The following is a 27745-nucleotide window of genomic DNA, read 5'->3' as shown; positions in this document are numbered from 1 at the left end:
TATATTCAGACAAATATATATATATATGTGGTAGCAGCGGTACATATAGAATATAAATATGCTGTATACAGCATTGTTGTACATGGTATCATACAGAGTATATGGGTAGAGTATAGTATCAGTCTGAAATCATTCACTCCATTCCTTCATCTAATTATACATTGAACTTTCAACATTGAGCATCTACATGGACTGCTGGCTACAATGGGCTGGTTAAGATTGGACATTTCCTTTACTTGATCTGCTAAATGAACTTGACAGACTGGCTGTATTGTGTGGTCCCCAGGGTCTGCAGGCTCCCCGGTGGCTCTGGGGTTCTTTGTGGTGGTCCTCCTAGCTCTGCTGGCAGCCATCGGCGCTCTCATCTACAAGAAGAAGAGAGCCTACTTCACCTCCACCATCCGCTACAAGAAGAACTTTGATGAAGCCGGCACCACAAGTATTATAACGGACGACGAGTGAGACTTCACGGAGCGGCCTCGGGGAGCGATGATGTGCCCGTCACGTTTTTGTATTTTATTACCCGCAGCACTTACAAAAACAGCAAATGCAATCTGCCTTTTTTAGTGAGTTATTTATTCGTCTCAAGTTACTCAAGCAGGTAGACTTTCTACAGTTGTCTGTAACACTGTAAATATTGTGAGAGAATTGTGAATATCCCCCGATGATGTTTTATTTGAGATATTTTAGATTATGACCATTTCTTGAGAAGGTACTGCCGATTATTCTTCCCACCAACTTCCAAAACCAACGGGGGACTGTATGAAGTATGGGACTCGTATAAACCCAGTATGGGACTGTATATGGGACTCTTGTATAAACCCAGTATGGGACTCTCGTATAAACCCACCCCTACCTTAACCACCCATTGGACCTCATGTGGTGCCGTTTTTAGGGAGTCCTTATTAAAAGGGGCACTTCACAAAAAACAATGCTGATTTATTTTGCACATAAATGGACTGCATTTATATAGCACTTTTTGTCCAAAGCGCTTTACAATTTATGCCTCGCATTTACCCATTCACTCTCACACCGATGGAGGCAACCATGCGAGGTGTCAACCTGCTCAGCAGTTAGGGGTTAAGTGTCCTGCTCAAGGACACTTCCACACGCTACGAGGAGCGGGAATCAAACCGGGAGCCCTCGCATTATCAGACGACCGCTCTACTGTACCTCCTGAGCCACTGAATCCTTTTTTCTTTTCTTTTTATTATTTTTTAAACACCACTGAGCCACTGAATCCTTGCAGTGTTAATTACAGCTCAGTGAAAGGATACGGTAGCAGTCCCTATAAGATGAGGTATTGCTATTTTCATGGCATCTACATAATTTCATGGTGCTGTAAATAACACAAGAATTCATTGTCCCCGATGACATCACTGGTGACCATATTCAAACTTGTTTACTCTCAACTGTCAAACTAAATTAAATGTGTGCAAAACTGTTTAGTTTTTGGATGCGAGATTATGTGCAAAATAAATCTGCAGTTTTTTGGTGAACTGCCCCTTTAGAAATGGTTGCCCCCAAGCTTTGTCATTCGGTTCTCCACAATGCAAAGTGTGCAACATCCTCTTTTGCTGCTAGCAAGCATTAGCAAACATTAAACGCTGCTAAATCAGCAACCAAATGTTAGTTAACACTAGTTTAAGTTTTAATTCAAGATGGTCTTTAAGTGTAACACTAGGTTGTTTACATTTGCTCTGATGTTTTGTAGCCAACAGCACAATGATTTCTTATGTTTTACATTGTGGGGTAGATGAGGACTGAATGACATCATACTTTATACAAGCCCCCATTAGCAGGGCCATGGTCTCATGGGTGAGAAATATTACTGACGGTACCTTTTTAAAAACTTTACTGCAGCAGCTATGAGACATCTTCAAAAGAAAGCACTGGATAGTTAATGCAAGATGTTCTTCAGGGTATTTTTCTTCTAAGCATTGTTTCTTGCTACTTCATTTACCTGTTCAGTGGCCATGTTAATAGCCCATTAATAGGTGGCCAATGGCTGTAATTTAATTGGTGTGTGAGAGGGTGCTGACAGGTACTTTTTAGTTCCATGAATCAAGCACTAAGATGTGTCTTGGACATTGTCTGATCTATGATGATCTGAAGTATAACTTTTGATAGAGCTGTAAGTCATGATTGTGTACATTTGTATTTCTTTCCTATGCACTTAAACTACTGAGCAAGTATGCACTTTAATATGTTATGGAGCAGTGGTTCATACTATGTTAAAGCACAACAAAGGTTGGACATTATATTTCCTGATTGCTTTTCTTATGGACTGTCAAAATTGCACTTATGGCTGCTGTGACTGCTTTGTAAATATTTTATTGTATTTTTTTTTTTTTATATAATTGAGAACGGACACCAAAGATGCGTTGAATCTTTTCAGTGTTTATAGCCTGGGTGGGCATTCCTTTGTTTTTCACTAAATGCCTTAACCGTAAGCTTGCAGAATAACTCATATCAAGATCAGTCCTTCTTTCCCATTGATTTTGAACACATCCATCAGCTCAAATCTCACATGGTTTTATCTGGCCTCCAATAAAATACTGTCAAAGGACTGAGTCTTTGTTTTTTAAATGTATTTAGTTGATTTGAGCACCACAAACCTGAGGGCCATTCAGCTCCATTGTATTGGAGTGATGGAAGACTTCTCAAAAACGATTTGGATGGATGGATAGATAGCACTCAGTGAGGGGAGGGGTGTATTTTGGGTGACCTAATCCTTTAAGCTGAACATCATAGATGACTTGATATGAGGATTTGATGGCAAATGGTGAATAATAGAACAACTCACCGGACAGAGTAGCCTTGGTGATTCTACTGGGACATGGGTACATTTTCTGATTCAGAGCAGCTAGCCCTACATTGAAATAACTCATTCTATGAGCCTACAAAGTCAAGTCACTAATTAAATAACAGACCAACTACAAAGTGACAGCTGATGACAAACCTGCCTTGTTGCCGATTTCCAGCTTAGAGACGGCTAGTATGGACTCAACTCCACTATCATAGGAATACCAGTCAATCATGTTGGAAGGTGGATTTCCCCTTTAATGTAACAATACCAGGTTAATGCTATATCATGCAACATTTGATCAAGTGAATTAGTTTATGCAGACTTGTTCAAGCCATTAAGAGTGGAAGATAACGTGTCTCCATACACTCCCACCTGTTAAGACCCAGGTTAATATCGTACAACCACCATTGGGTTATCCACCTCAGGAGATTTACAGATATCTACTGGCAGTGATAGGAACAAGTGCCATTGAGTGACGAAAATACAAAATCAAGCAACATGATACCCAATAATTGATCCTTTCTGACCAATAACGCAAGTTACTTACTAACTACACCATACTTCCTGTACATCTAGTTCATTTTGCTTTTAGGTGTGCAACATTTGACATACGAGGGGAGGGGCTGAATCCTGGGCCCTATTCCCCGTACCTGGTTCAACTAAGTCGATCAAGAGTCCCATTATCCAGATTCAGTTAACCCGATGTTTGAAGCCGGGATTTTCCTGTTCCTCGAAGGTGGATTCAGTCTCGTTAACTCGAACCAGACTTGAGACCCAGGATAAGTGCGCGCGGCCGCTTCAGTTGAAAAGCCAGCACGTATCGATAGCAGAGATCCTGATTCTCTAACGGCATTGATTGATTAATTGATTTAAAACTTTATTAACATATTGCAGTACGGCTCAATCGCCTCGCCGACAAGTTAAATGCGTTATCTATAGGCTAATTTTAAGTCCCTCATTACCTCAATCAATCAGATTATATTTCTTTAAACTTGCCTGCTGGATTGAATAATCAAATGAGATCTTGCTAGCGAAAATAATTAGTTAAACTGTTATACAGAATAACGATACAGCTCTCTTACCCATTGATTGATGTATGGTCGATCTTTTACTTATCTCCACTGTGGTGTAACGGTTTCTTCTTTTGACTTTCACGCAGACGGCCCGGGTTCGAAACCTAGTCTTTTCCTTCTTTTTGCAATGTAGGAATAATTCAATTTGGTGCACGTTGAGAGCTATATAAAGAATGACATCCTCAATGCATGTAGATTTATAATATTTTAACTTAAAACTAGGCTACTTTTGCGTATAATCATTAATATTATATTCCAAAAAATTATATTGGAGACGCGGGGTTTCGAACACCGGTCGCCTGGTTGCCAGGATTGAGCACTACCGCTGCGCCACTGTGCCAGACAGGATCAATTCATTGTTGATCCATTAATGGAGGAGAGACCCGTGTTTAGAATATTCTTTCTTTTGAATGAAGTTTTATCTCTTTATTCTCAAATGCATTAATGTGACGTCAACGGCTCATTCAATTTCTCAAATCCGTCAAACAGCGCATCTCAGACATTTTAATCCCAGTTACAATATCACACAAAATCCACAATCCCTGCATAGACACTTATTAAAATAACCACATGCAGCGTGTATCGCGACTCCAAGCGCCGTATATGACGTACATGATTTTATTTAGGACAAAGTAAATCTATAGGCTCAATATGATTTATTATCAGCATTTAGTTCTATTATTATACATTTCAAAAGCCCCCTCTAGGAAAACGAAGCACAGAAACGTAATTCAGAATGGTATAATGCAGATCCTAGACTGAGAATCATTTCAGGAAACGAGCTGTCACTTCTTTGCGGGGGCGTGGCCATGGTTCATCCGGCTAACTGAACTTAACCCTGCTCCCGACCAGGCTCAAACTTTTTGATCTGTTGTCATGGTGATTTAGACAATCGAGCTTCGGGGAATGGGAAGGTCCGGCTTAAGTCAGGCTTGACCGAAAATTATCCGGCTAACTCAGTTATCCAGGTACGGGGAACGGGGCCCTGCACATTCTAGTTTCAGCATCTGAATTAACTCATAATAAAACCTGCCCCCTTTTCTTGATCCTCAAACAGTCACTTCCGAGGAATGAAGAAAAGGGGCGGGGCTTGACAGAAGTGAAGCGACTCCTCAACAATAATCCCCTTCCTGTAATACAGGTCAACAACCACATGACAAGTGATACCGTTGCTTTTAACATTCAAAACTTTATTGCAATAATTAAACGTTGAAAACAAAGGAGTTTAGGGCCAAACAAAGTATTTTCAACCGCAACACTGAAACAAGACAATATGGGGTACACAAACTTTTCAATTTATGCGTGAAAAAGTTATTACATTTCACATTGCATTTTCATACTGTTCATAAAACTTCGATAGCTCGTGCAAGAGCATCCATCTTCCGCCACAGGACAAATTAACGTTGATCCATATCTCAAGTATCTTGTTGCCGTTAGCCGATTTCCTCTCCTTCGTTACAATATCCCACTGTTGCCATATCTGCCTCAGTTCAGTAAACATTAAAGCACTCATGGTAGAACAGTTCAAAAAGACTTTACTGAACAAAGCATTAGAAAGTGCACTCAAAGGAAGAAAAGAAATACAATGGCAGAATAAAAATTTTTTAAATAAAGTTCCCACCCATTCACTTCAATGTCTAAATATGAATGAAAGCCACCCTTTAAAAAAAAGGCAGGATATGTTATTTCCATATACTTTCATTTAAACTCCTCCCCAGCCATTGCACTTAGTTAAAACATGATTTGAAGCGTGTATGAAAATAATGGGGGTTAATTACCAAAAGGTATACTACACCGTGCCAAACAAGTCCCTCATCCCCCACCTTCCTTCTCATCCCCCTCCTTCCTTCTCATCCCCCTCCTGATCAGTATTCCTCCAGATCATCATCCAGGTCACAGAAGTCGATAGACGGCCTGTTGTCTTGCACTTCCTCCTCGTCCGATCCGTAAGAACCTGCAAAGAGGGGTAACCCGTTGTCAAAACACTGTCAGCCAAAGATAGTAACATGGTTAGGGTTTGTTTTAGGAACAGACAAGGGCAGTTGATATCATGTATCAAAGGTCTAAAATAATCAGAAAGTACAGTAATAGTCTGAGGGGTAGAGTATACTGCATTACATAACACTTCATATTTTCAAGGTAGGTAGCTTTAACTCTGGTATTAAATGGAAGTGAGCTTTCTTCAAATGTACTGCTGAAGGTTAAAAGAAAATGTATTCCAATTCTGTACTTTGAATCACTTAGAAACATTCAAAGAAATGTCAGGTTTGAAAACTAATCCCCTTTATGTACAAATCCAAAGTTGTAAAAAGAGATGCTTTGTAGCTCAGATAGGTAGATATAGATAAGGATGGATTCAAACTAAAGGACTTGATTTGAGAGGTGGTTTGAGCTCTGAACGATTGGAACCAGAGTTGGTTACAACAATGGTACAATGGAATTCCATTCTACATCCACATTCCTCTCGATTTATGGGGATAAAGGCTGTTCAGTAAATTATAAGACAGGCCTTGGGTCGGATGTTTATGGATTTAATTTGACAAGCGCTGAAACGATTCATCATAATTTCTCACGATTCATCTTCCCGTCACTCGACACCAGTGTATGTTCCGTTCACATGGTGACATCCTAGTGAAGTGGGACAATTCACACAACATGAACGTGAGAGAAGGGATTGCATGACATACTTTCAAGATTGTCCATGTGCTCGTGAAGACTTCTCGCCAGGTTGAAAAACTGGGCGACAAGAGAGGAGAATGTTTGTCAAGGGGGAACTCATTTAAAAACATTTACATCCAATAAATTCACAACATAGCTTCACAAAACTTGTTAATTTTTTATTTTTTTTATTTTACTAAATGTCTTTCCTGAGCCAAGGGTACATTTTAGGCGAATTACAAAGCTGTAACTCATCGTAATCTTTACCTAGAAAAGTTGTTGAGACTCCCTTAAAATGTCCTTTCGGGCAACGGATTCCTGATACTAAATATTTTCTCGCTGCCGTCGGCTATGGTAGATTGTCCACTCACTGCTACATGGACGTTGTAGGACGCATGCGCAGGTCGTGTAGGTTCTTCAAGAGACACCTTCTCTGCATCTCCCAAAATCGTCACCTCCAATGACATTATCCACATTATACAGCAAGCCACCCCCCAGCTGCTAAAAGGTTATCTGATCCAGGCCTAAAATCCCTGCTATTGACCGCGATGCTCCAAAGTTTGCAACCCACAGCTTTGACTAGCCTCCTTCAGCTAACCCAGGCATGTTAGCGTGATACCTGCTGGTACCTTTCTTTTTTCTTTTTTTTTTATTGATCTTTTCCCCCCTCCTTTTTCCTCCGATTTTCTCCCATCCCAATGTTAGTCGTTATGCCAATTCCCAATCCCCTTCCTGGTCGCTGCGCACTCCCCCCCCCCCCCCCCCCCCCAGTCGGTCTGGGAGAGTGGAGACTATCACGTGCTTCCTCTGACACACGTCTAGCCAATCAACCGCTTCTTTTCACCTGGCAGCGCGGACTCTCACTGAGAGGGTGTAACGTGTGGAAGGATCACACTACCCCCCTTAGATCCTATCCGCGCTGAGCAGGCGCCCCGACCGAACTGTAGGAGTCGCTGTTTACAACGACCCGGACCCACCCCGCCAGCTTTCCCACCCTCTAATACTGCCAATTGTATTAGTGTGAACGGCCAGCCAAGCTGGTGACAACGCCGGAGCTGTGAGGCGAATCCAGCGTCTCCGGCGTTGGGTGACGAACGCAATCTCCGCTACGCCACCTGACCGCCCTGCTGGTACCATCTTAAATCTAACTTTTGCACTGAACCATATAAGTCTGTTCTGAGATTTTTTTTGGACAGCCCATGTAGTATTTGCAGTTGTGAAGTTAATCTAAATCACTTGTGTGAATAGGGATGGGAATCGAAAACCAGTTCCTGTTGGGAGCCGGTTCCTAATTGTCCGATTCCTGGAATCGCATGCCTCCGTGACTATCAATTCCTCTTAATGATGCCATGTTTTTCCAACAGTTGCGCATTTTAAAACAATAAAGTTAGCGCCACGCATGCAGCCATAGCAGACTATTTGATTCCTTAAAGGAAAACTCCAACATTTTGGGAAATTAGCTTATTTGCCATCTACCCTGGAGTTAGACAAGAAGATACATACCTTTTTCTTCTCTGTGCATGCAGTAGGAGTAGGAAGACATTGGGAACTAGGCTAATGGAGGAACCTACTTCCAGTGACTGACGCTAAGCTAGGCTAACGGTGCGCGTCTTCCTACTCCTACTGCATGCACAGAGAAGAAAAAGGTATGTATCTTAACACTCCAACATTTTGGGAACCCTGGAGTTAGACGAGAAGATGCATACCTTTTTCTTCTGTGCATGCAGTAGGAAGGAAGACGTTTGGATTTGGAACTAGGCTAATGAGGAACCTACTTCCAGTGACTGACGCTAAGCTAGGCTAACAGTGTGTGTCTTCCTACTCCTACTGCATGCACAGAGAAGAAAAAGGGTATGTATCTTCTCGTCCAACTCCAGGGTAGATGCCAAATTATCAAATTTCCCAAAATATTGGAGTTTCCTTTAAGGGCTCGAAATTGCGACTGTTTTCTTGCACTGTTTCTATGTGCAGTGAAAACTACTCCAATGCTTTGCATCCTAGTCATTCATTTACTTCGGGGTAAACTAACGTTAGCTGCTAACCATGCTCATGACAGAGACAAGAGAGAAAACAGCTGAGCTAGAAAGGGTGGGGGCGAGCGGGGAGGGAGCCGTCTCTCCCTCCCTCTCTCACAAGGAGCCCTTTCTGTGTGTGTGTGTGCGCGCTGGTCTTCTGAAAGACCAGATGACATCAGGAGTCAGAGGAATAACGACCTGTTGAATGCAACTACAGTTCAATAGATTAAATTAGTTTAAGAGAATCTCAAATACATTATTTTATTTAAGTGTATAGTTAATTCTTTGTTAGTTTTTGTATTTTTCTGACATGGGGGCTCAACAATAAATGACAAGAAATGTCAAGTTGCATGTTGTTATTCTAACCAGCTTAGTTCTGTTGCATTTCTAATTTATTTAAATTATAAATGTATCAGGGATCGATAAGAATCGTATCGATAAGCATAATCGATAATGGAATCGTATCGATAAAATCTTCATCCCCATGTGTGAATGTGATATATCACAAGTAACTACTCAACCTCGACTGCCTTAACTATGAGTGAAGACAACACTCTAATTTACCATCTTTAAATAATAAAGTTTGAAAACATTGTTTCTCTGAAAACTGACATATGGTTCTTCATCCGAGGTACTTTTGTGCCGTTTTGGCATGACTTTACACGTGGAACGTGATGGCATATCATAGCAGAGTCAAACAAGCAGGAGTCATAAGTTTGCCTAGTTTTGGATCTTCAGAATGCATTGCCGCCACCGACACGTAGTTGCAGTGAATCTGGACCGTTTTCATATTTGTTTTACGTTCCAACCTAAATTAACACAGCGCAGGCCTTTGCCTGTTTGGCGTGTGTGTAATGGTGTGTGTGTGATGGTGGGCATGATCTCACCCCAGCTTCATTGGCAGCTCCCATGTATTCCGAGAACCTCTGCTCACAGAGATGTAAGAGCACCACCAGGTACAGACCACAGCTGATTAACTCGTATTCCGACTGAGGAAAAAAGAAGAGTATAGTGAACAAAAACTAGAGGTAATATACCTTACAGTGCAACAAACACGAACAGGTGATATACCGCATAGTGTAACATGATTAAATTGGGTAGAGAAGAGGTCGTATATCATACAGTGCAACAAGATAGCTTGTGTCTGACAGTTTAATTATCTCATAGCTTATTTGTAGATGTGGCCTCAAAATAACCAGAGGCAAGGCATTTACTAATAGACGGGGTATCTACAGGTATCAGAATATTTAATTACATTAAGACCTTTTACACTTTCATTCAATTTAACGCCAATTTTGAAAATAGAAAATAAGCAATAAATGTGAATATAGACCGTTTCAACTCGACAAACATTTTAAATGGACCCTAGTTTATTCATTTAGACCACGGCTGTATTCTGGTGGTTCACGGTTTCAGAGTTTATACATGGCTATTAGATAAACAGTAAATCCCCACCTTAGATGCTAAATAAGAACTGACATTTAGCCTAAAGGCAGTCTGTGTTCATAATGAATCTAGTCAACTTCCTCTTGTAGATTAGACTTGATTATTGCCCTTTTTGCCCAAATATTGATATCGTTTCTACCCAGCAATATTTCCTACACGTTATTTAGCCTCCATCGTTCCTCACATTTATATTCTGCAATGGCGGTGGACATGAAGGACAGAGTTTGAGAAAACAAACACCAACTCCTATCGATTTCGCCAAAGACACATTTGCATTTGGCGCTTGCAGTACATGTTGGACCATGCTTATAGCATTGAAAAAAATACATATTTAAACAAGAGTTTAAGACTATTTAATGTATTTTAAGGCCTTTAAATTAGTAAAAGTGAATCCAAGACATTTTAAGGACCCTCTGCCACCCTGCTAATAGTCCCAACAATGTAACCAGCTGTGGTACCATACCTGCTCATGTGTCCTATACAACTCATTAATGTCAAAGTTCTCTATGTTGAGATGAAGCTTCTGCTTGCAGAGTTCACACGTTGTGATGGCCTCAAGATTAGTGCCTGAAAGAGAAGAACAGAACTTGTTTGAAAACTTTATTAACAGATTGCAAAATGGGTACAATACAGTACGGCTCAATGCACACAATTGTTAAAGGGATTGCAGACCCAGATGAATTTTCAATTCATCATGACATACAGATATACAGTACAGTTTTTTTACACATCGGTATCAGTCAGATAAAGATTTTTTACTCGTTTATTTTTGTATTTTTACATGTTTTGGCCTTAAATAGTTTCAAAATATCAGTCATTTCTGAAAATAAGTTACAAAAGTAAAAAATAAATGAGTTTTGGAAAATGATTTGATTATCATGAAAAAGTGTTTTCTATACAGAGATATCGACATCTGTAAATATCGGTATCAGCCAGAACAGCAATATTAATATCGGTTATCTGCCACAATTTTCACATCGGTGCATCACTAATTTATGACATACAAGATATACAAATATACAGTACTGTTTAAGAGACAGAGATCCTAAGAGAAAATATATACATTTGAGGGGGAAGAAACTGTACATTGGAAGACTAAGCTTTGTGTGAAGACTAATGGTCGAGACGATCGATTAAGACAGATCTACGGTGCTGCAGAAGTCAAATAAAAGTTATGGAATTGCCCCCATGGGCTTTACAGGTCAAGAAGAAACATCACAATAGATCCAGAACAAAAAACACCATCAAATCCACATATGCAACACCCCCAGACTTTCCCCAATGAAGAATGACTCACTAAAACATAGCAATAAATAAAAAATAAATTAAAAAACAGGCGTTGTGGTGGGGAGAAACCTCAGACTGGCAATTCAAAGGGGATCCCCGATTAGGATGTCAGTGATAATTATAGTGGTGCCATCTGCTATGGATGGAGAGTAGAACAAGCGAATAATTGGTATGTATAATGTATAATACATACACGGTAGCAATAGTATCAGAAGCAGACAAAAGCCAGTGTATTTGAAGGAGGGTTTGGTGAACCCTTGGAAACCCAGAACCTGGTGTACCTGAGCTGATCTTGGAGCGGAGCCACTTCGTGATGCACTCCTGGTGGACGTACTGCAGACTGCCGGTGCAGGAGCAGGGCTCCATGAGAGGGTTGACTGGAGAGTCCTCCCCCATCTGGCAGATCCGGCACAGGTCTCCCTCGTCTTCGTCAGAGTCCTCCAGCAGCAGACTAGTGCAGGGGAGAGCAGGGGACATTTTAACCATACTCTGGCTTGGATCTACAATACAGAAGCAACAACTAAATAAAGCTTGGATTATTTAAACATTTTAACTAGTATTTTCCAGCAATACTCGCTTCAGTAAATCCTTTTCAAAATGCCAAGTGGAATATCTTCTACACAGACAGGTGTAGCATATCGCTGCCGTTACAATGAAATCCTCATAGTATTTTTTTATTTAAAAACATACCCAGAACGTGTATGGCGTTTTATGTGCCAAATGTTTTATGAACTTAAGGCTACTATACCCAAAGATTTTCTTTATGCACAGGCATCAATTTCGTGAGGAAGATGATCCGTTTTCTCTATTCCTGAAAAGTTTACTTCTAGGCAAAAGAGTCAGACTTGGTATTGAGCTTTATTCATTTATTTGTTTTGGTCTGACGTGTGGGTTGCAGTTTAGTAACTTATTATACTGTGAATTTCTCCAGACCTCGAAACAAAGTGCAATACCATTTGGGGCTCTGGTTTATGAAATTTTGACACAGTAGAAAAAAAAGGCACACAAATATTTTATTGGATGATTTTGTATCCAAAATGTGCCCAGGTTGGTGAAGTTATGTGGCTTTGCAACAAGATCCATGTTGCTCATTACTTGTACATGTACTCATTCACTACATTGCAATCAGAGCAAGAGAAATTAGCATCTGTAAAAGTGTTTTGAATAATAGCATCCAACCTCTCCTGCACACAGACTAAGGCTATTTAACTGATACTTGATCTTAACCAAAAGGGACCCTGTGGGTGATGTATCTAAATGTTGACCAATTTACAAACATATTTGCTTTCATTTTAAAGTTAATATCAAATTCTAAAGGGTAAAATGAAACTAAGACGACAATAGGCTTGGGCGATATTGAAATTCCCCTACAGACTTATATTTCCCTATATTGCTTTAAGAAAAATAAATATTATTATCGTCCAAAAAAAAAAAGCTGAAAAGACACATGTAGCAGCTTTTATTTAAAAAAGGATGGGAATCGAGAACCGGAACCGGTTGGGAACCGGTTCCTAATTGTCCGATTCCTGGAATCGCATGCCTCCGTGACTATCGATTCCTCTTATCGATGCCATGTTTTTTCGACAGTTGCGCATTTTAAAACAATAACGTTAGCGCTATGCATGCAGCCATAGCAGACTATTTGATTCCTTGACTAGGAAAACCTAAATGAAAACGAATGCTTTCACTGTATAAATATTCTCCCATTTCATCCATTTTAGATGATCACAATAGACTGAGGCTGCAGCTAGTGGTTCTCACGCACCTCAGGAAAATCCTTTCACGCTAGCACAGCGGGGTCAACTGACTCAGGAAAAGGTGAACAAGTGTCACGAGCAGTTACTAAATTTGTAAGGGCTCGAAATTGTGACCATTTTGGTGGGGGCTCAACAATAAATGACAATCAGAAATGTCAAGTTGCATGTTGTTATTCTAACTAGAGTTGTTCCGATACAAGTATCGGAAATGCCGCCGATACTGCCTAAAATGCTGGTATCGGTATCGGCGAGTACGTCGAAAGTCTCCGATACCATATAACGTAATTTATCAACAACACTGCGTCTGCTGAGTGAGCATTATAAAACAAACGTGTTTTTAATCAACCGTGAATTAAAGTGTCAATGCCGTTTGTCATTTTAACAGCAGATTCTTAAATGCCATCGTCCCAAGAGAGGGGTGTTGACTGGGAGCTCTGATGTGTTCGTTGCTGGTGTTATTTAGCATTAGCTGAAGCGCTAACCAAAAGCTAGTTTTAGCTTTAACGTTACCTTGGCTAAAGTTGGGGCTATTCATAATCCAGCAATAATGGCTGCAGACCTGCAAGCAAAGTACCGCAAGTTGGCACAGGAGTATTCCAAGGTAAATCCCTTTATCAGTAACGTTACATTGTTTGTATTTCCATCTAACGTTAGCTAACGCTAACCTAGCTCACGCTAATGTGGCTAACTGATCGACCTCTCGCACACAATTAATGACATGTTGCGGACAGCCATATCTGTGACAATGTTTAGCTTTTAGTGCCAAATGATAAGAGTCTGAGACGGAGTCTCAAAAGAGAATGTTGAATATTTATTGTGCATTAAAAATCACAACAGCGCCTCTGCTACAAACTGAAGTTACCGGAGCCTTCTGGAGTGCAACAACGTATAACGTCCGTGCGGAATCAATGTCCCAACAACCATTCCGTGGGTGAACTCATTGAGATAGTTGTCAATTAATGATACTAATACTAATCTATACAATCACCTGTTGTTGAATAAATACCATTACTTTATAGTTATTATTAAAAAAAACAGTATATATAAAACAGTAGCTGAAAAAAAAAAAAAAAAAAAAAAAAAAAAAATTATATAATATATAAAAAAAAATGTATGTGTGCACTGGTATCGGATCAGTATCGGTATCGGCCGATACCCAAAGCATCGGAATCGGATCGGGAAGGAAAAAATGGTATCGGAACATCTCTAATTCTAACCAGCTTAGTTCTGCTGCATTTCCAATTTATGTATGAAAATTATACAAGTATCAGGAATCGAGGGATGCCCCGATCGATCGGCCACCGATCGTTATCGGCCGATACTCAGTATAAATATGCAATCTGTGAATTCCGATAATTAGTCATATTCGCCGATAGCGGAAACCGATCAAGCGAAGCTCTCACTCGCTGTCTGTCTCAGACACACACGACCTGCAAACTGCCGCTGCTCCTCCTCCCTAGCCCCGCCCGCCCCCGTGTAGAGTTTGTAAACAAAGAGGTGCGGCTCCTCTGCTCGAGTCTGTAGTGCACTGCATTCGACCTGCGCTAACGTTAGCTACCTAGCTATCGTTACTGTTTAAACAAAATTACCCAGTCAACTATTCACGTTTAGTAGGCATTGTACTTGTATCGGAACAACTCTAGTTAGAATAACAACATGCAACTTGACATTTCTGATTGTCATTTATTGTTGAGCCCCCACCAAAATGGTCACAATTTCGAGCCCTTACAAATTTAGTAACTGCTCGTGACACTTGTTCACCTTTTCCTGAGTCAGTTGACCCCGCTGTGCTAGCGTGAAAGGATTTTCCTGAGGTGCGTGAGAACCACTAGCTGCAGCCTCAGTCTATTGTGATCATCTAAAATGGATGAAATGGGAGAATATTTATACAGTGAAAGCATTCGTTTTCATTTAGGTTTTCCTAGTCAAGGAATCAAATAGTCTGCTATGGCTGCATGCATAGCGCTAACGTTATTGTTTTAAAATGCGCAACTGTCGAAAAAACATGGCATCGATAAGAGGAATCGATAGTCACGGAGGCATGCGATTCCAGGAATCGGACAATTAGGAACCGGTTCCCAACCGGTTCCGGTTCTCGATTCCCATCCTTTTTTAAATAAAAGCTGCTACATGTGTCTTTTCAGCTTTTTTTTTGATCGGGGCATCCCTAAGGGAATCGATAAAGAATCGCATCGATAAGCAGAATCTATAAAATCTTATCAATTCCCATCCCCAAGAAAAGCTCTGACCAGAAGTATTATTGTTGTTTCTAGCTTGACACAGGCCTTTGCTACAAAGTTAACGTTAATATCTCTGGGAACATTCAAGCTTTTTTATTCCACCTTCCAATCAGAATTGATAAAGTGGGCCATGGTGGACATAATAGCGCTGTAAATTAACACTTGATGACTTGTCTGGTCAGTACATGAGAACTATCCACAACTGCCTTGTCTTTCACATCGGAAACGACGTAACGTTATCTGCGGCTTGGTAAGTCATATTGCAAATCCAATGTGTTCCGTTTGCTTAGACCTCGACTAAACCTTCTCAGTTGGTGATTGTTCCGTTAGAATATCGTTTGTGCCTATGGTTTACCGTGTTTTACGTTGTGCAGTTTGGAGAGCTAGGAGGCTACCGTAGGAGAGTTCAGTGTTAAAAGTAAAAGAGACAAGTAAACACGGCTCGAGCCTAAAGCCAACAGACTAAGCAGGTCTCTCTCATCCCATGCTGCTTTTCTCTTTTTGGGATGGCCTTGTACCCTGTATTGACACACGCTTATGTTATACTCCTTATCTTACTCTATATCCACATCAGTCTGTAATGTATACCTGCATATAATCCTTTTTTACATATCTGTAGATACTATATCTATCTATACATATCCCTTACCTGCACACGCCCACACTTATGGCCACTAAGGAAAGGTCACTTTAAAAATAGTATAGTATAACCTGAGATTGTATAAAATAGCATGTACAGAAAGACCCAGTGCCTCATCCGTAGCTAACAGTGTATTGCACTACCAAAGGACCTAGCATGTCCTCCATGCTCTGTAAATAACTTATGTACAAATACCGATATGCCCTACTATGTTACTTGTTTATTGCACAATGTTGTTTTATTTGATTCTATTATATGTTGTTACTACTGTATTGCACATCGTTGCGGGCAAGACCACCCGCATTTCATTGTATTTGTATGCCGTGACAAATAAAACTCTTGACTTGACTCTTGACTTGACTTACCTGTTCTTACTAGTTACACTGCTGACTAGTATGACTTACTAGCATAGTGAAGGAATCTATGTTTTTCAATGTGTATATAATGTATATATCGGTGGGTGACAGCATCTGCTATTAGATCTCAGATGAGGAGGACAGTATTTAGTGGTGTGTTTTCAAGTTAGACTGGGAAGCCAGTTCTAATAGAGCCATGGGCTCCGAGGTCGTCTGCTGCTTGTTAACATAAACACTGATGAGCACTGGTGGAGGCAGGTTTGGTCAGAGCTACGGGGAGAGTTTGACATCGATAGAAACGGACGTTTAGTGTGTTAAAGGTGACCAGCCGTTGCCATGGTAGCGTGTCACGTAGTAACGAGAAGAGGGGGCGGGGCCCGTTGCTAGGGGGAAAACGTTATTAGAGGAGAGTTTCCTTCCGGGGTAAGTTAGATTGAGACACGACGCGCAGGCGAGCAGACGCATTGATCAGAGACTTTGAACCGCGGGGAGGAAGGAAATGCCATGTCATCGCTAGCTTCAGCTAACAGGGGAGGTTTTGGCTGACGACGAGGCCCAGAACCATTGGACTAATGACAGAAGAGAGATAGTTAGAATAATGAATTTAGGTTTTCTTCTAATGCTTTTCAAGGACAGAAAGAGGGAGTTTTCCATCTGGTACAGAGGCTTTGTTTATGGAATAAACAAATTTTCCAAGAAAGGCACCACGTTTGCCAGTGTCGTGTCTTCCGACTACAGATGTACCAACGGGGTTGATACAGTGTGAGACAGCTAATGATATCCAAGAAAATTACACAACGTGGAGGCCAGTCACGGAGCAGCAGGTGACGAGTGGATTAAATGATCAAAGGCTAGAAACGCTGTTATCTTTCAATAGGTTTATACCTGTATCACTGTACATCTTAATACAACTCTGTGCATACAGTACATCTGTTATTCAGTAGTACCAATTTATATATTTCACAGTTTAATATCCCGTACACAGTTTGGATATTACTATTGCACTTTACAGTTACATTTGCACTCTGGTTGGATGCCAAACTTCTTTTCGTTGTATAATGACAATAAATTTGAATCCAATCTCATTTTGATCATTGGCAAATTGCCATCATGTTGCCTGTGGATTCTGTGTGCACACGGTCCTGTGGTTGCAAGGAGCTGGCGGGGCGTTTATTTATGCAAATTCAGGTGTACGAGAAAGCGCATTCAATTTAAGAATCAGTGTCATTCTTCATTCCAGGGGAGCGCAGCCGAGAACACTTTGGCTGCTTAAGAACACATTTCCACACGTTCATGAATCTAGCTAGAATTTTTAGGTTTGGTCTTATGATATTTAACCATTTAATCGCCAATGACGTGTTTAGACGTCATTCCTCGCCATGCGTAATCTGCCAATGACGTTTTACAGCGTCTTTGAGATCAATATTTAAAAAATCTGTCATGGCAATCATATTTCACCCACGGAGACTTGACGGGTGCTGTAGATCTCCTCTCAACTCTTCAACGGTTCAAGACCGCCACCTGGTGGCCGATCGGCAAGCTGCCAAAACCGGAAGTGATCGGCCGGAAGTGGTGCTCACCCATATTTCATCCGGCCACTCGCTGACACACTGGATAATCGATCGGTTGCCATAACTCAATAAACAACGTTATTTGGACATATATAGTATTATACAACCTGGAAATGGATCGCATATATCAACATCCCATAATAGCAATCTTTTTGCTCCACGCTCATCACCCAACGCTACGAGGAGACTGGGGTGAGTTTCAGCCTGTTTGTTTACCATTTCCGATACAAACTGCTATGATCAATATATCACCCATACTACATGATTCATTTAACGTCGGTCATTGCATTATAAACGACCCCCCCCCCCTCCGGTCAACATCAGATGATGAGTCATGACGTTTAGGACCTTGTACAATTGAAATTTTTTATCTGACGTCAATCGGTATCAAACTACATTTGATGATCTAATATATGTATTTATGGCTATAACTCACATTCTATGGAATGCTGCAGAAAACGATAAAAAACATATTTATACTTTAGACCGTATTTTAGTATGAACGTGTGAATGAAAAAGTAGAACGTTGCTACATCCTAAACGATAGATACTTGATGTTGAATGGGCCATAGTAATGTCAATTTAGCAATACAATTTAAAAAGTTATAGCCCTGCAAAGAAGGGGAACATCTCCATAGACTCAGTACTGGCAGAGAAGGGATTAAGATGAGAATAATCTCCGGCAGATAAAGGGTTAAGAAGACGCTTAAGAAGATGTTCAAGAATGAGGTCCAGGGGCGTCCCAGTGGCGCACCAGGATAGGACGCATACCGTGTAATCACAACGTCCTGGGTTTGAATCCGGCCCAGGACATTTGTTGCATGTCCTCCCCCTTCTCTCTACCTCGTTTCCTGTCTCTCACTGTCCTGTCCCCAATAAAGCACAAATGCCCTAAAAACATAGCTTAAAAGAATGAGGTCAAATGTATTTCCTTGAAACAAAAGCAGACATCTTTCCAAGGTTTTCTCCACTAAGTTAGGGCTACATGTGGTAACGTTATACAGGTAGGGGTGGGCGATATGACTACCGGTATATTAAATAAATATCAGGTACAGTTAATTAACGATACTTTTGAAACGTATCGTGGATATCGTGATGTTGTGCACAAACCCTCACGTCAGTTTATAAGCCGCCGCGGCTGAGATGAGACTTGCTTTAACGACAGCGCTTTTCCTCTCTCGTCTCTCCCTCACAGATGCACGCACTCGCCCAACTTACGTCACGTACATACACTCGCACACACCCAGAGACAGAAGCGTGTTCGTTATGTTCTAAACGGGTTATGTTTAGAGAGTTTAAATGTTAGCCCTATGTGTTTTATTCAGAAAAGGCAATGTAATATGGAGGCGCCAAGGCGGACTAACTGGTTCCAAAATGTAGTAGCCTCGCGTTCTAACTGTTAGCATTGCGGCTAGCATAAATGAGCTAATAAGGTACTGGTTTCATAGCTTCGAAATCCTGTGTGTCACGTTTAAGATGACGTCACGGCGCCCACGCTATGATGACCGGGGGGGGGGGGGGGGGTACTACCGATTACTATGCAGACCTGGAAAAGCAGCACAAGAGAATACTTCATAATGTTTCATGCAATATTTAATACACATGATGCACACACACCTTTACAGTGTTTTGTTTACCAGTATGATGTTGTAACATTGCTGATAATAAAATGTCTTATTTTCTCACAGTAGTGTGTGTGGGTGTGTATTGTTGGCTAAAGTTGATAGAACACACAGTACTGTGCAAAAGTCTTGCACCCAAGAGTTTTTATATAAAATTGTCTTAAATGTTAATAATCTTTTTTCTGTATTAGTGTGTCAGTACAGTAGACTACTCTTTTAGATTGTATACGTTATATACAGGGTCAGAACGTAGGCTATGTGGTAACGTTATATACAGGGTCAGAACGTAGGCTCACAAGCAAGAGAAGGGAGAGAGAGTGACTATTTCGCAAGATTTTTTTAAGATAATATCGTCCCATCGCCCAAGCCTAGATCACAATCACACTAAATGAATTGCCTCATATAAACTGGCACAGCAGTCCTAATTATCACATGTACAGACGAGGGGCAAGAATGACAAAGGATAGAGAAACACACTTTGAATAGAAAACAAAATCTCATACCTCTCCTGGATCTTGCGCAACCTCTCGGGGTCCCTTGAGGGTGCAGGCTTGTCCTTCTCCTTGCCCTCTGGTTGGCTCCTAGCGCCATCCATCATATTTACAGCAGCAATCACAGTATCCCGTACTCTGAACATAGGACTGTTGATGACCCGGGCCAAGCGCTGACTCCTGCTGGCGGATCCAAACTGCGCCTGCAGTGCGGCTACAGCAGCAGCGGCCTCAGCAGCAACGGCCACAGGAGAGGTGGCTGAACCGACCGCTCCCTCCTCCTCCTCCTCGTCCTCCTCGTCATCTTCCTCCTCGTCTTCCTCCTCGTCTTCCTCCTCGTCGTCCTCTTTATGCTCAGGGTCGTCTCTCAGTGGATACTGAGCACTGAAGGTCTCCTCCGCGCCTGCAGCTGAGCGGGCGCTCTCGTCCCGTCCCTCTCTCCTGCGGCGGGAGAAGAGGGGAGTGCAGCGGTTCCTCAGGGAGGAAGAAAGCCAGGAGCCAGGAGTACCGATATTGGCCGGGGGGCTCTCCTCCGTCAGGGGGCTCTCCTCCGTCAGGCTATCATGGACGGTGGGAAGGCCTTGTCTTGTCAAACGCCGCCTGAGGAAGGCAAAGGCCTGGGACGTCTCCAATCCTCGGACGTCAGGCTCTACGCTGGGCATCCTGGGTGCCTCCTCGCCGTCCGTGGCTCCGCCTCCGTCGTCAGCCGACTCAAAGGAGCGAGTACTGGAGGAGCCGCTGGACGAGTCTTGACTGGAGCGTCGGGAGAAGAGGCGGGCGAGGAGGCGGCGGGTGGAGCGGCGCCCGTCCGAATATCCACCCTCGGGAGACAGCCTTGGCATGGGAGGTCCAGCGGTGGTGGTGGTGGAGGAGGAGGGGGGGGGGATCGTTTCCTGCCTGGCCAGGGGAGAGGTGTACCAGGAAGATGTGAGTGAGGAAGAGGAGGTGGCCGAGGTGGATTCGGGGTCTCTCGTCTGCTCCTGGGCAGAGGAGGAGGAGGAGGTGGTGGTGGAGGAGGTGGTGGTGGAGGTGGTGGTGGTGGTGAGAGAACGGGCAGTGGTTCTGCTGCCGAGATCACGTGGAGAATACTGATAGGAAAGATTCCGGTCGAAGGAGCTCTCACGGGGAGAGGCGGGGGAGTAGAGGGTCTCTTTGGGCCGTGCTCCCTGTGCATAGGTGGAGGTTACCCTGTCTGTCTGATCTGGAAGAGGAGAACACAAACGGTTGAATGACATTAACATGTACAGTAAGTACTAACAAGACTGCTGTTTACCTGTTCAGGTGTGTGTGTGTGTGTGTGTGTGTGTGTGTGTGTGTGTGTGTGTGTGTGTGTGTGTGTGTGTGTGTGTGTGTGTGTGTGTGTGTGTGTGTGTAAACAATCAAAAGGCACCCCTACACAAAGGAGAGGTCAATCCACTGCTCCTACGGCTGCTCTCTCCCAGGGCAGATCGGCTGGTCTCACTCCTCTTCTCCAGCTCCCTCCTAGACCAGAATGGGTCTGAGGAGGAAGAGGAGGAGGAAGAGGAAGAGGACGACCGGGACAGTGGACGATATGACCTCCAGGATGAATCTAAACAGAAGGTGTCAGTTTGTTATTCGCCTGCATGTTAGAGAAGCTAAAGATTATTATTATTATTATGTTTGGAAGTGACAAGCTTTCGCCTATTAAACAGTCCATGAAGATTACGAGCAGGATTAATGAAAACATCTTTGCTCCATACTGCACCTCAGCTCTAGTTATTCAATGATAACAAGGACACGTGCAAAGCATTCTAATGAATTGAAAAAGTGCCATGCCTGTGAGCTGCTACTAGGAGCAGTGGTTAACTGTGAGTGAATGACTGGATATGCGAGTGACAAGAGTGAATTAGTGACATTGCCAGTCTATGGAGGTGATTCACGTCTAAAAGATGAATGATGCAGACTTCCAAAGCCGGGGGCAGGGTACCTGATCCGAGCCCAATGGTGGAATAGCTAGATGAAGTCACTGAGGTGGAGGGAGGCCTTGTATAAGATGATGTCACGGAGGTGGAGGGAGGCCTTGTATACGATGATGTCGCTGAGGTGGAGGGAGGCCTTGTATACGATGATGTCGCTGAGGTGGAGGGAGGCCTTGTATACGATGATGTCGCTGAGGTGGAGGGAGGCCTTGTATACGATGATGTCGCTGAGGTGGAAGGAGGCCTTGTATACGATGATGTCGCTGAGGTGGAGGGAGGCCTTGTATACGATGATGTCGCTGAGGTGGAGGGAGGCCTTGTATACGATGATGTCGCTGAGGTGGAGGGAGGCCTTGTATAAGATGATGTCACTGAGGTGGAGGGAGGCCTTGTATAAGATGATGTCACTGAGGTGGAGGGAGGCCTTGTATACGATGCTCTGTTGGTGTACGACAGCTTGGCCCTTTTGGAATCCCCATCATCTGTAGAGCTCAACAAGCCAGAGTACGTCCCCAACCTCCTCTCAGATTCGGTCTGAAAAACAAACGCATCCATTAGGACATGCCTCATACCACCCATTTTACCTACATAGATCCAGATCATTTCAACTTGAAAGATCCACTCTACAGTAGGTGCATATCAACACTCAAAGATTTTCTATACAACAAGACCAATTTGTATAAATGTGGGGTTTTCTCCACCAGTGTTCTAATAAACTACTGCAAATGGCTCAGCAGAATCTTTACACCTTTACCTTCATGAATGCAAGGATTTATCAGTGTTTCCCATTAATTACCTAGACTGTGGTGGCCCTAATTTGTTCCGCCAGTTTTATAATGAACTGAAAATATTATATACATTTTTTTTTAATTAAATTAAAAAGAAATTATTATATTATTATTTTTTTTATATATAACGTTTGCCAATAGGGATGCATCAGCAGTGGTAGTAGTCGTAATAGTAGTCCAGTATATTTTTTTATTTTCTAAAAAATAAACCAGCTCAACACAGGTAACCACTTTTGCTTAATTTCTTTGATGGCTCAAATGTATGCTCTAGTCTAGTCGATTGTGTTTTGAGCACAAAGTTCATCATAGATCTAGCCTCTTATTTTGCTCTCAAAGTGCACCAGCTTGATGCATTTAACTTTAAAATGTACCAAAAAAATTATCCGGGGGGGCATGCCCCGGGACCCCCCTAGAGGGTCCGAGGTTCACCCACCACAGTCTCACAAAATCGTGTGGGAAACAGTCTATGAATATGCAAAATTGACTAAACAAGCGCAAATATTTACCAGGAATTACAAGTCAGCTAATTATATTCTTTCAAGAAATGACAAGTCAGTATCTACTCAGCTTTCTGTGTAGCTGAAGCTAAACATGTCAAGTTACCACATATTGGCCCACGAGAGGTTCTATTGATGACGTCACACATGCAACTCAGAAGTACAGAGAAGCTCCCTCTCCAGGGGAGGAATGTGACCCTCTGGTGACAAGTTCTGCACAAATAACCATCTGTATAGTCAAAAGTCATGCCTCCAAGTTAAGAGGAGTTAACCGTAACAACAAAAAACACGTTTAAGTAGCGAGGATCATTTCAACTTCCACATTTGCAAAGAGGAAGTGTATGTTTCTAGGAGGCTTTGCGTGCCTGCCATATGCAAAAACCATTAGTACCAATTTGGTCCTGCTGCCGAGCTCGTAGCGGTCGTAGGCCGTGGAGGAGGTGGTCAGAGGAGAGGACAGCTTCCAACTAGGGGTGTGACTGTCTGAGCTGCTGTAGTCTCTGGATGACCTCAGGAAACGAGAGCTCTGTGATGGAGAAAGGGTACAAGACAGGGTTATTTATGAGTGAGAGTTCAAATGTTTTTTTTACGCCAGTGTACATTTTTATTTAACGCATATTTTTTATTATAATTGTATTGCCTACATTTATGTATTTTCTACTATTACCATGCCCCCCATGCTGCTATGACGCCTGAATATCCCCAAGGGAATCAATAAAGGTAGTGTTCAAACTACGTTAGTGTCACAGCATTTAACGGCATCATAACCTCTTAAAATTCCACACGCCGTTTGAAAGCTAAAATGGCCATTGTTTGATTGACACCCTGCTTGACCCATTTCATGCTTCCAGTCTCAGGTTATAAAACCAAACAGCCAATGAGCTTCAGTTTCAAAAGAGACCAGCTCTGGTTTCGTGTGTGCAATATATGTATACTTATTCATCCTATGGATATACTGACTGCAAGCAACTTTGTTTGCTGTGATAAATGCATTTTTGTGATAGTGATTTATTGTGTAGCACCTTGTGTGGCAAGTTGCAAGTTATTTATCTCATTGTATGAAGTATAATGACAAGACTTATTCTATTTTATTCTTCTACTTTATAAAAATATAGAGAATATCTATTGGCTGCAAGGTTCTAAGTAACTTGTAGTATCTTGTAGTTAAGCTTAAAGAGCCATTTGCACTCCTGTGACTTACTTACTGACCGATTATGGTAATAATATGGGTGGGTTGTACATTGTTCACGCCAAGTACAGACCTGCATAGGTGTTAAATTCTAGACCATCTTTGAGAGCCGTTATCTCTGCTTGCAGCACTAAGAAATTAAGGTTTTACAAGATTCAAATGAACACATTTTCACAACATTTTCAGATTCAATCTATGACACATCATTTGAAAACTTTACACATTCTGTACTTCACAAATCTGGAAAATGACGATGGAGACATGTGGTCACAATCGCTGGTCGTGGTCACATATCTTATCTCAAGACCTTTCACTACACTAGGCATGCCTCAGTGTGTGTAGTACTTGAGTTCTAACAGTGCATGTCTGTGTATTAAACGGTCACTGGGGAAGATTGATTGAGCGCACATGAAGTAGCCTACTGTAAACTGTGTGAAATTTATAAAAAAATAAAATAAAAAAAAAGGCTGATGGCTCAACAAAATAGTATACACGCTTTTTATTGCCATTCTCTGAGTAGTATTGATGATCAATAAGGATGATTGATGACATCGACAAGGATATCACTGTAAGCCCCACAGTTAGTGGCCGTTTGTGCTGTATGGTGAAATGAGTGGTCACTCATCAGTCTCATCATTGTGGGCATATACACAGTAGTTTACTTGGCAGTTGGCACCATTCATTATCATGTTAGAAGATGCAACAATATTTTCCATGGTGCACTGCACATGGAGTAGTTTGTTTTGGAAGCGAGAGCAGGCTTTTGCTAATGAAGCCAGGTCTGTACTGTACCGTGGACATGAGTAAATTACAGTTCATACAGGCGTGCTGTATTTTTGTAGTTTGCTAACATTATGCATTAGCAGGCATTGTTGTGATGAGCAGCAGGGTTAAGTCATGTTGTGTGATGAGCAGTAGGCTTGGGCGGTATGACAGTATACTAGGGTATTTAGAAATCCCGTCGGTATGATTTTCAATACCGTGACCTCAGAGACTGTGCGCCACGCAACGTTATAGTGTGTTCCTGTAGGTCGCCCATCTCGCATGTGTGTGACAAATAAAGACTTATTCTTCTATAGAATGCGTTTATGGACCGGTGGCCATCCGTTTATTAAAGGGGAGATGAAGCATAGCGATATAAAACAGTCAATAGTATCAAATAGTATTTAGATAAACCACAGAAGAAAAAAAATCACGTTATAAAAATAAGCAGTTTCTAAGAAAAAAACGATTTGTTATGTCCTTTTTTGAAGCATTTATCAACATGGGGGCCGCCATTTTGTTGCTGACGTCACGGAGATGGTTTCGCCGGCTCTGCAGAGCTGCAGCTGCCTGCATACTATTGACCACCTCAAAGAATTGCATCCTGTAGCACGCGGACCTCCAGAGGCTGTAGTTAGAAATGGATCTGGAAAGTTTTGACGAGGTGGACAGACTCACAGAGAGTATAAGAAATCCAGTGGCCTATGCCTTTGAGCCAAGACGTGCTCCTCCTGTCTAGCCGGACGATGGAGAAAGTGGTGCGCAAAACTTGCCTGATGATGATGGCCGCGTCGGGAACACTGCCTGGTGCCGCTGTGGATATTGTATCCCGATGGAAACGCACGTTGAAAGCGTGTGCTGCCAAGATGAACACATGGCTAACCTAGAGCATCTCATACGAAACAACTGCATTACGACGAGTCCAACTTATAAAATGTGTCTTGAGAGGGATGTCCTGGAGGTCTCGATGTTGTCATTGAAGGATGTCCGAGCTGAGACGCTGGAATGGCCGATTAGTAGCAGGTAAGAACGTAAGATTATGCATAATAACGGTAGCTAACGTCAGACAGTAGCTAACCTGAATGAATGAATGATCAAATTGTTTGGACCACTGCTAGCCTCTGTAAAACAGCAGGGAGCATAACACATTGTAAAACGAAATAAGGGAGTTTTGAAGCTGTAAGCAGCGCAATCAATACCTGTATTATAAGAAAGAATTTAAAACGCATTGCAAAGAGAACAGAGGTTATTTGTTGTTTATGTGTATACAAAACCCTTGCAATAAATGTGAATGAAAGCATAGCCTAAATAGCACAGAATGCTGCTCTGGATACACCCCCTCCAAAATTGCATAGTAATAATACATGATGCAGAAGCCAGATAAAAGAAAACCTATACAAGAACTTTTCCCATTAAAGTTATGACTATAACAATAAGATAATTTAGTCACATGTAGGGATGCCCCCCGGACCCCGGTTTTAAACGGGAACCGGTACTATATTAGAAAATACCGGAGTATTTATAAGCTCCGACGTCCTCGGTACTGCTATAGATACGAAATTATTATTATTATTATTATTATTTAAAAGTTGCGAACGATCTCTCCTCTCTCTGTCTCTGCACGAGAAGCGAGCCGCAGCGAGTCATTATTACACACACTCCTCGCGAGTCGCGCCATACGGGTACTTCGTTCTTCTACATACGGTACTCCTTAATGAAAGCGCTGTCTCCGCACGCGCGCTGCACACAGACAGCTCTGAGTCTGCATGCACTGAGTCGTGATGGCGGATAGAGCGAAGCGTTCTAAAGTATGGATATACTTTACAAGGGTCAATGCCGACAACGCACGTTGCCACAAGTGCAACAAAACATTTGCCAGTAAGGGTGGCAATACGAGCAATCTATCAAAACATTTGTTTGCAAAACACTTTATTAGTGTGCAGAAATGCGCCGTATTCGACTGCCTTGCGCGCAGTGGTCCATCTGCATCCACGTCCACTGCAGCCGGTAAGCCAAGATATGGAGTTTCCTAGGCTAATAACGAATTATTACAAATAGGCTAATAAACAAAATAATTGTTTAGCTACAAATACTACAATCTAAAAACTTCTTATAGATCGTCAAGCTGAGGTCAGCCACCAATGTGTCCCAGGCCAGTGAGCCCAGGGCCACCACACATCCTCCCTCTACCTCCACCACCCAAAGTCCTTTCTCCCTAGCAGCTAGAGGAAAGATGACAGAGGATAGGGTGAACGAGTGTCACAGGGCTGTGACAAAGTTTGTTGTCAAAGGCCTGCACCCGTTACCTAAAGTCCTTACTTTAGGTAACAACTAATCATTCAGTGTATATCGTTTTTTTTTATACATAGTTGTCTAACTTGTCGGTTGTTGTTATAAGTTATTATTGAAGCAGCTATTCCCACCACTCACACAAATTTACAATAATTCAATAATTTCTAATCTTTACTGTAGGGAGATGACCAATGCTCTCAACTGCAAATATAAAAAGCATAAAAAAATTATCAAAAAGAACCGATAAGAGTATCGATAAAGTACCGAACCGTTAAGCAGTATCGATAGGAGTAGTAGTATCGATAAAATCCT

General features: G+C 42.0%; 2 protein-coding genes across 5 annotated transcripts in view; one reads left to right on the top strand and one right to left on the bottom strand.

Moving 5' to 3' along the window:
* The window catches only part of ly75 (lymphocyte antigen 75), a 109124-nt gene extending 106567 nt beyond the window's left edge, over window positions 1-2557 (top strand). The window contains exon 35 of the mRNA XM_084337079.1: window positions 287-2557. Within this exon, the coding sequence (XP_084193205.1) occupies window positions 287-462 (176 nt within the window). The 3' untranslated portion in view covers window positions 463-2557. The remainder of the gene's footprint in view (window positions 1-286) is intronic.
* A 2527-nt stretch (window positions 2558-5084) lies between these two features.
* The window catches only part of marchf7 (membrane-associated ring finger (C3HC4) 7), a 63479-nt gene continuing 40818 nt past the window's right edge, over window positions 5085-27745 (bottom strand). For all 4 annotated transcript variants that reach the window (XM_084337762.1, XM_084337765.1, XM_084337764.1 and 1 more), the window contains exons 3-11: window positions 23582-23716; window positions 21914-22439; window positions 21362-21535; window positions 19978-21166; window positions 11570-11739; window positions 10465-10568; window positions 9443-9544; window positions 6570-6618; window positions 5085-5836 (exon numbers count right to left, since the gene is read on the bottom strand). In XM_084337762.1, the coding sequence (XP_084193888.1) occupies window positions 5748-5836; window positions 6570-6618; window positions 9443-9544; window positions 10465-10568; window positions 11570-11739; window positions 19978-21166; window positions 21362-21535; window positions 21914-22439; window positions 23582-23716 (2538 nt within the window). In that variant the 3' untranslated portion in view covers window positions 5085-5747. The remainder of the gene's footprint in view (window positions 5837-6569; window positions 6619-9442; window positions 9545-10464; window positions 10569-11569; window positions 11740-19977; window positions 21167-21361; window positions 21536-21913; window positions 22440-23581; window positions 23717-27745) is intronic.

Source organism: Notolepis coatsorum, assembly GCF_963971535.1.
Source record: "Notolepis coatsorum genome assembly, chromosome: 20".
Taxonomy (NCBI): Eukaryota; Metazoa; Chordata; class Actinopteri; order Aulopiformes; family Paralepididae; genus Notolepis; species Notolepis coatsorum.
The sequence above is the reverse complement of the archived record's forward strand: the minus strand, read 5'-3'. Positions and strand labels throughout refer to the sequence as shown.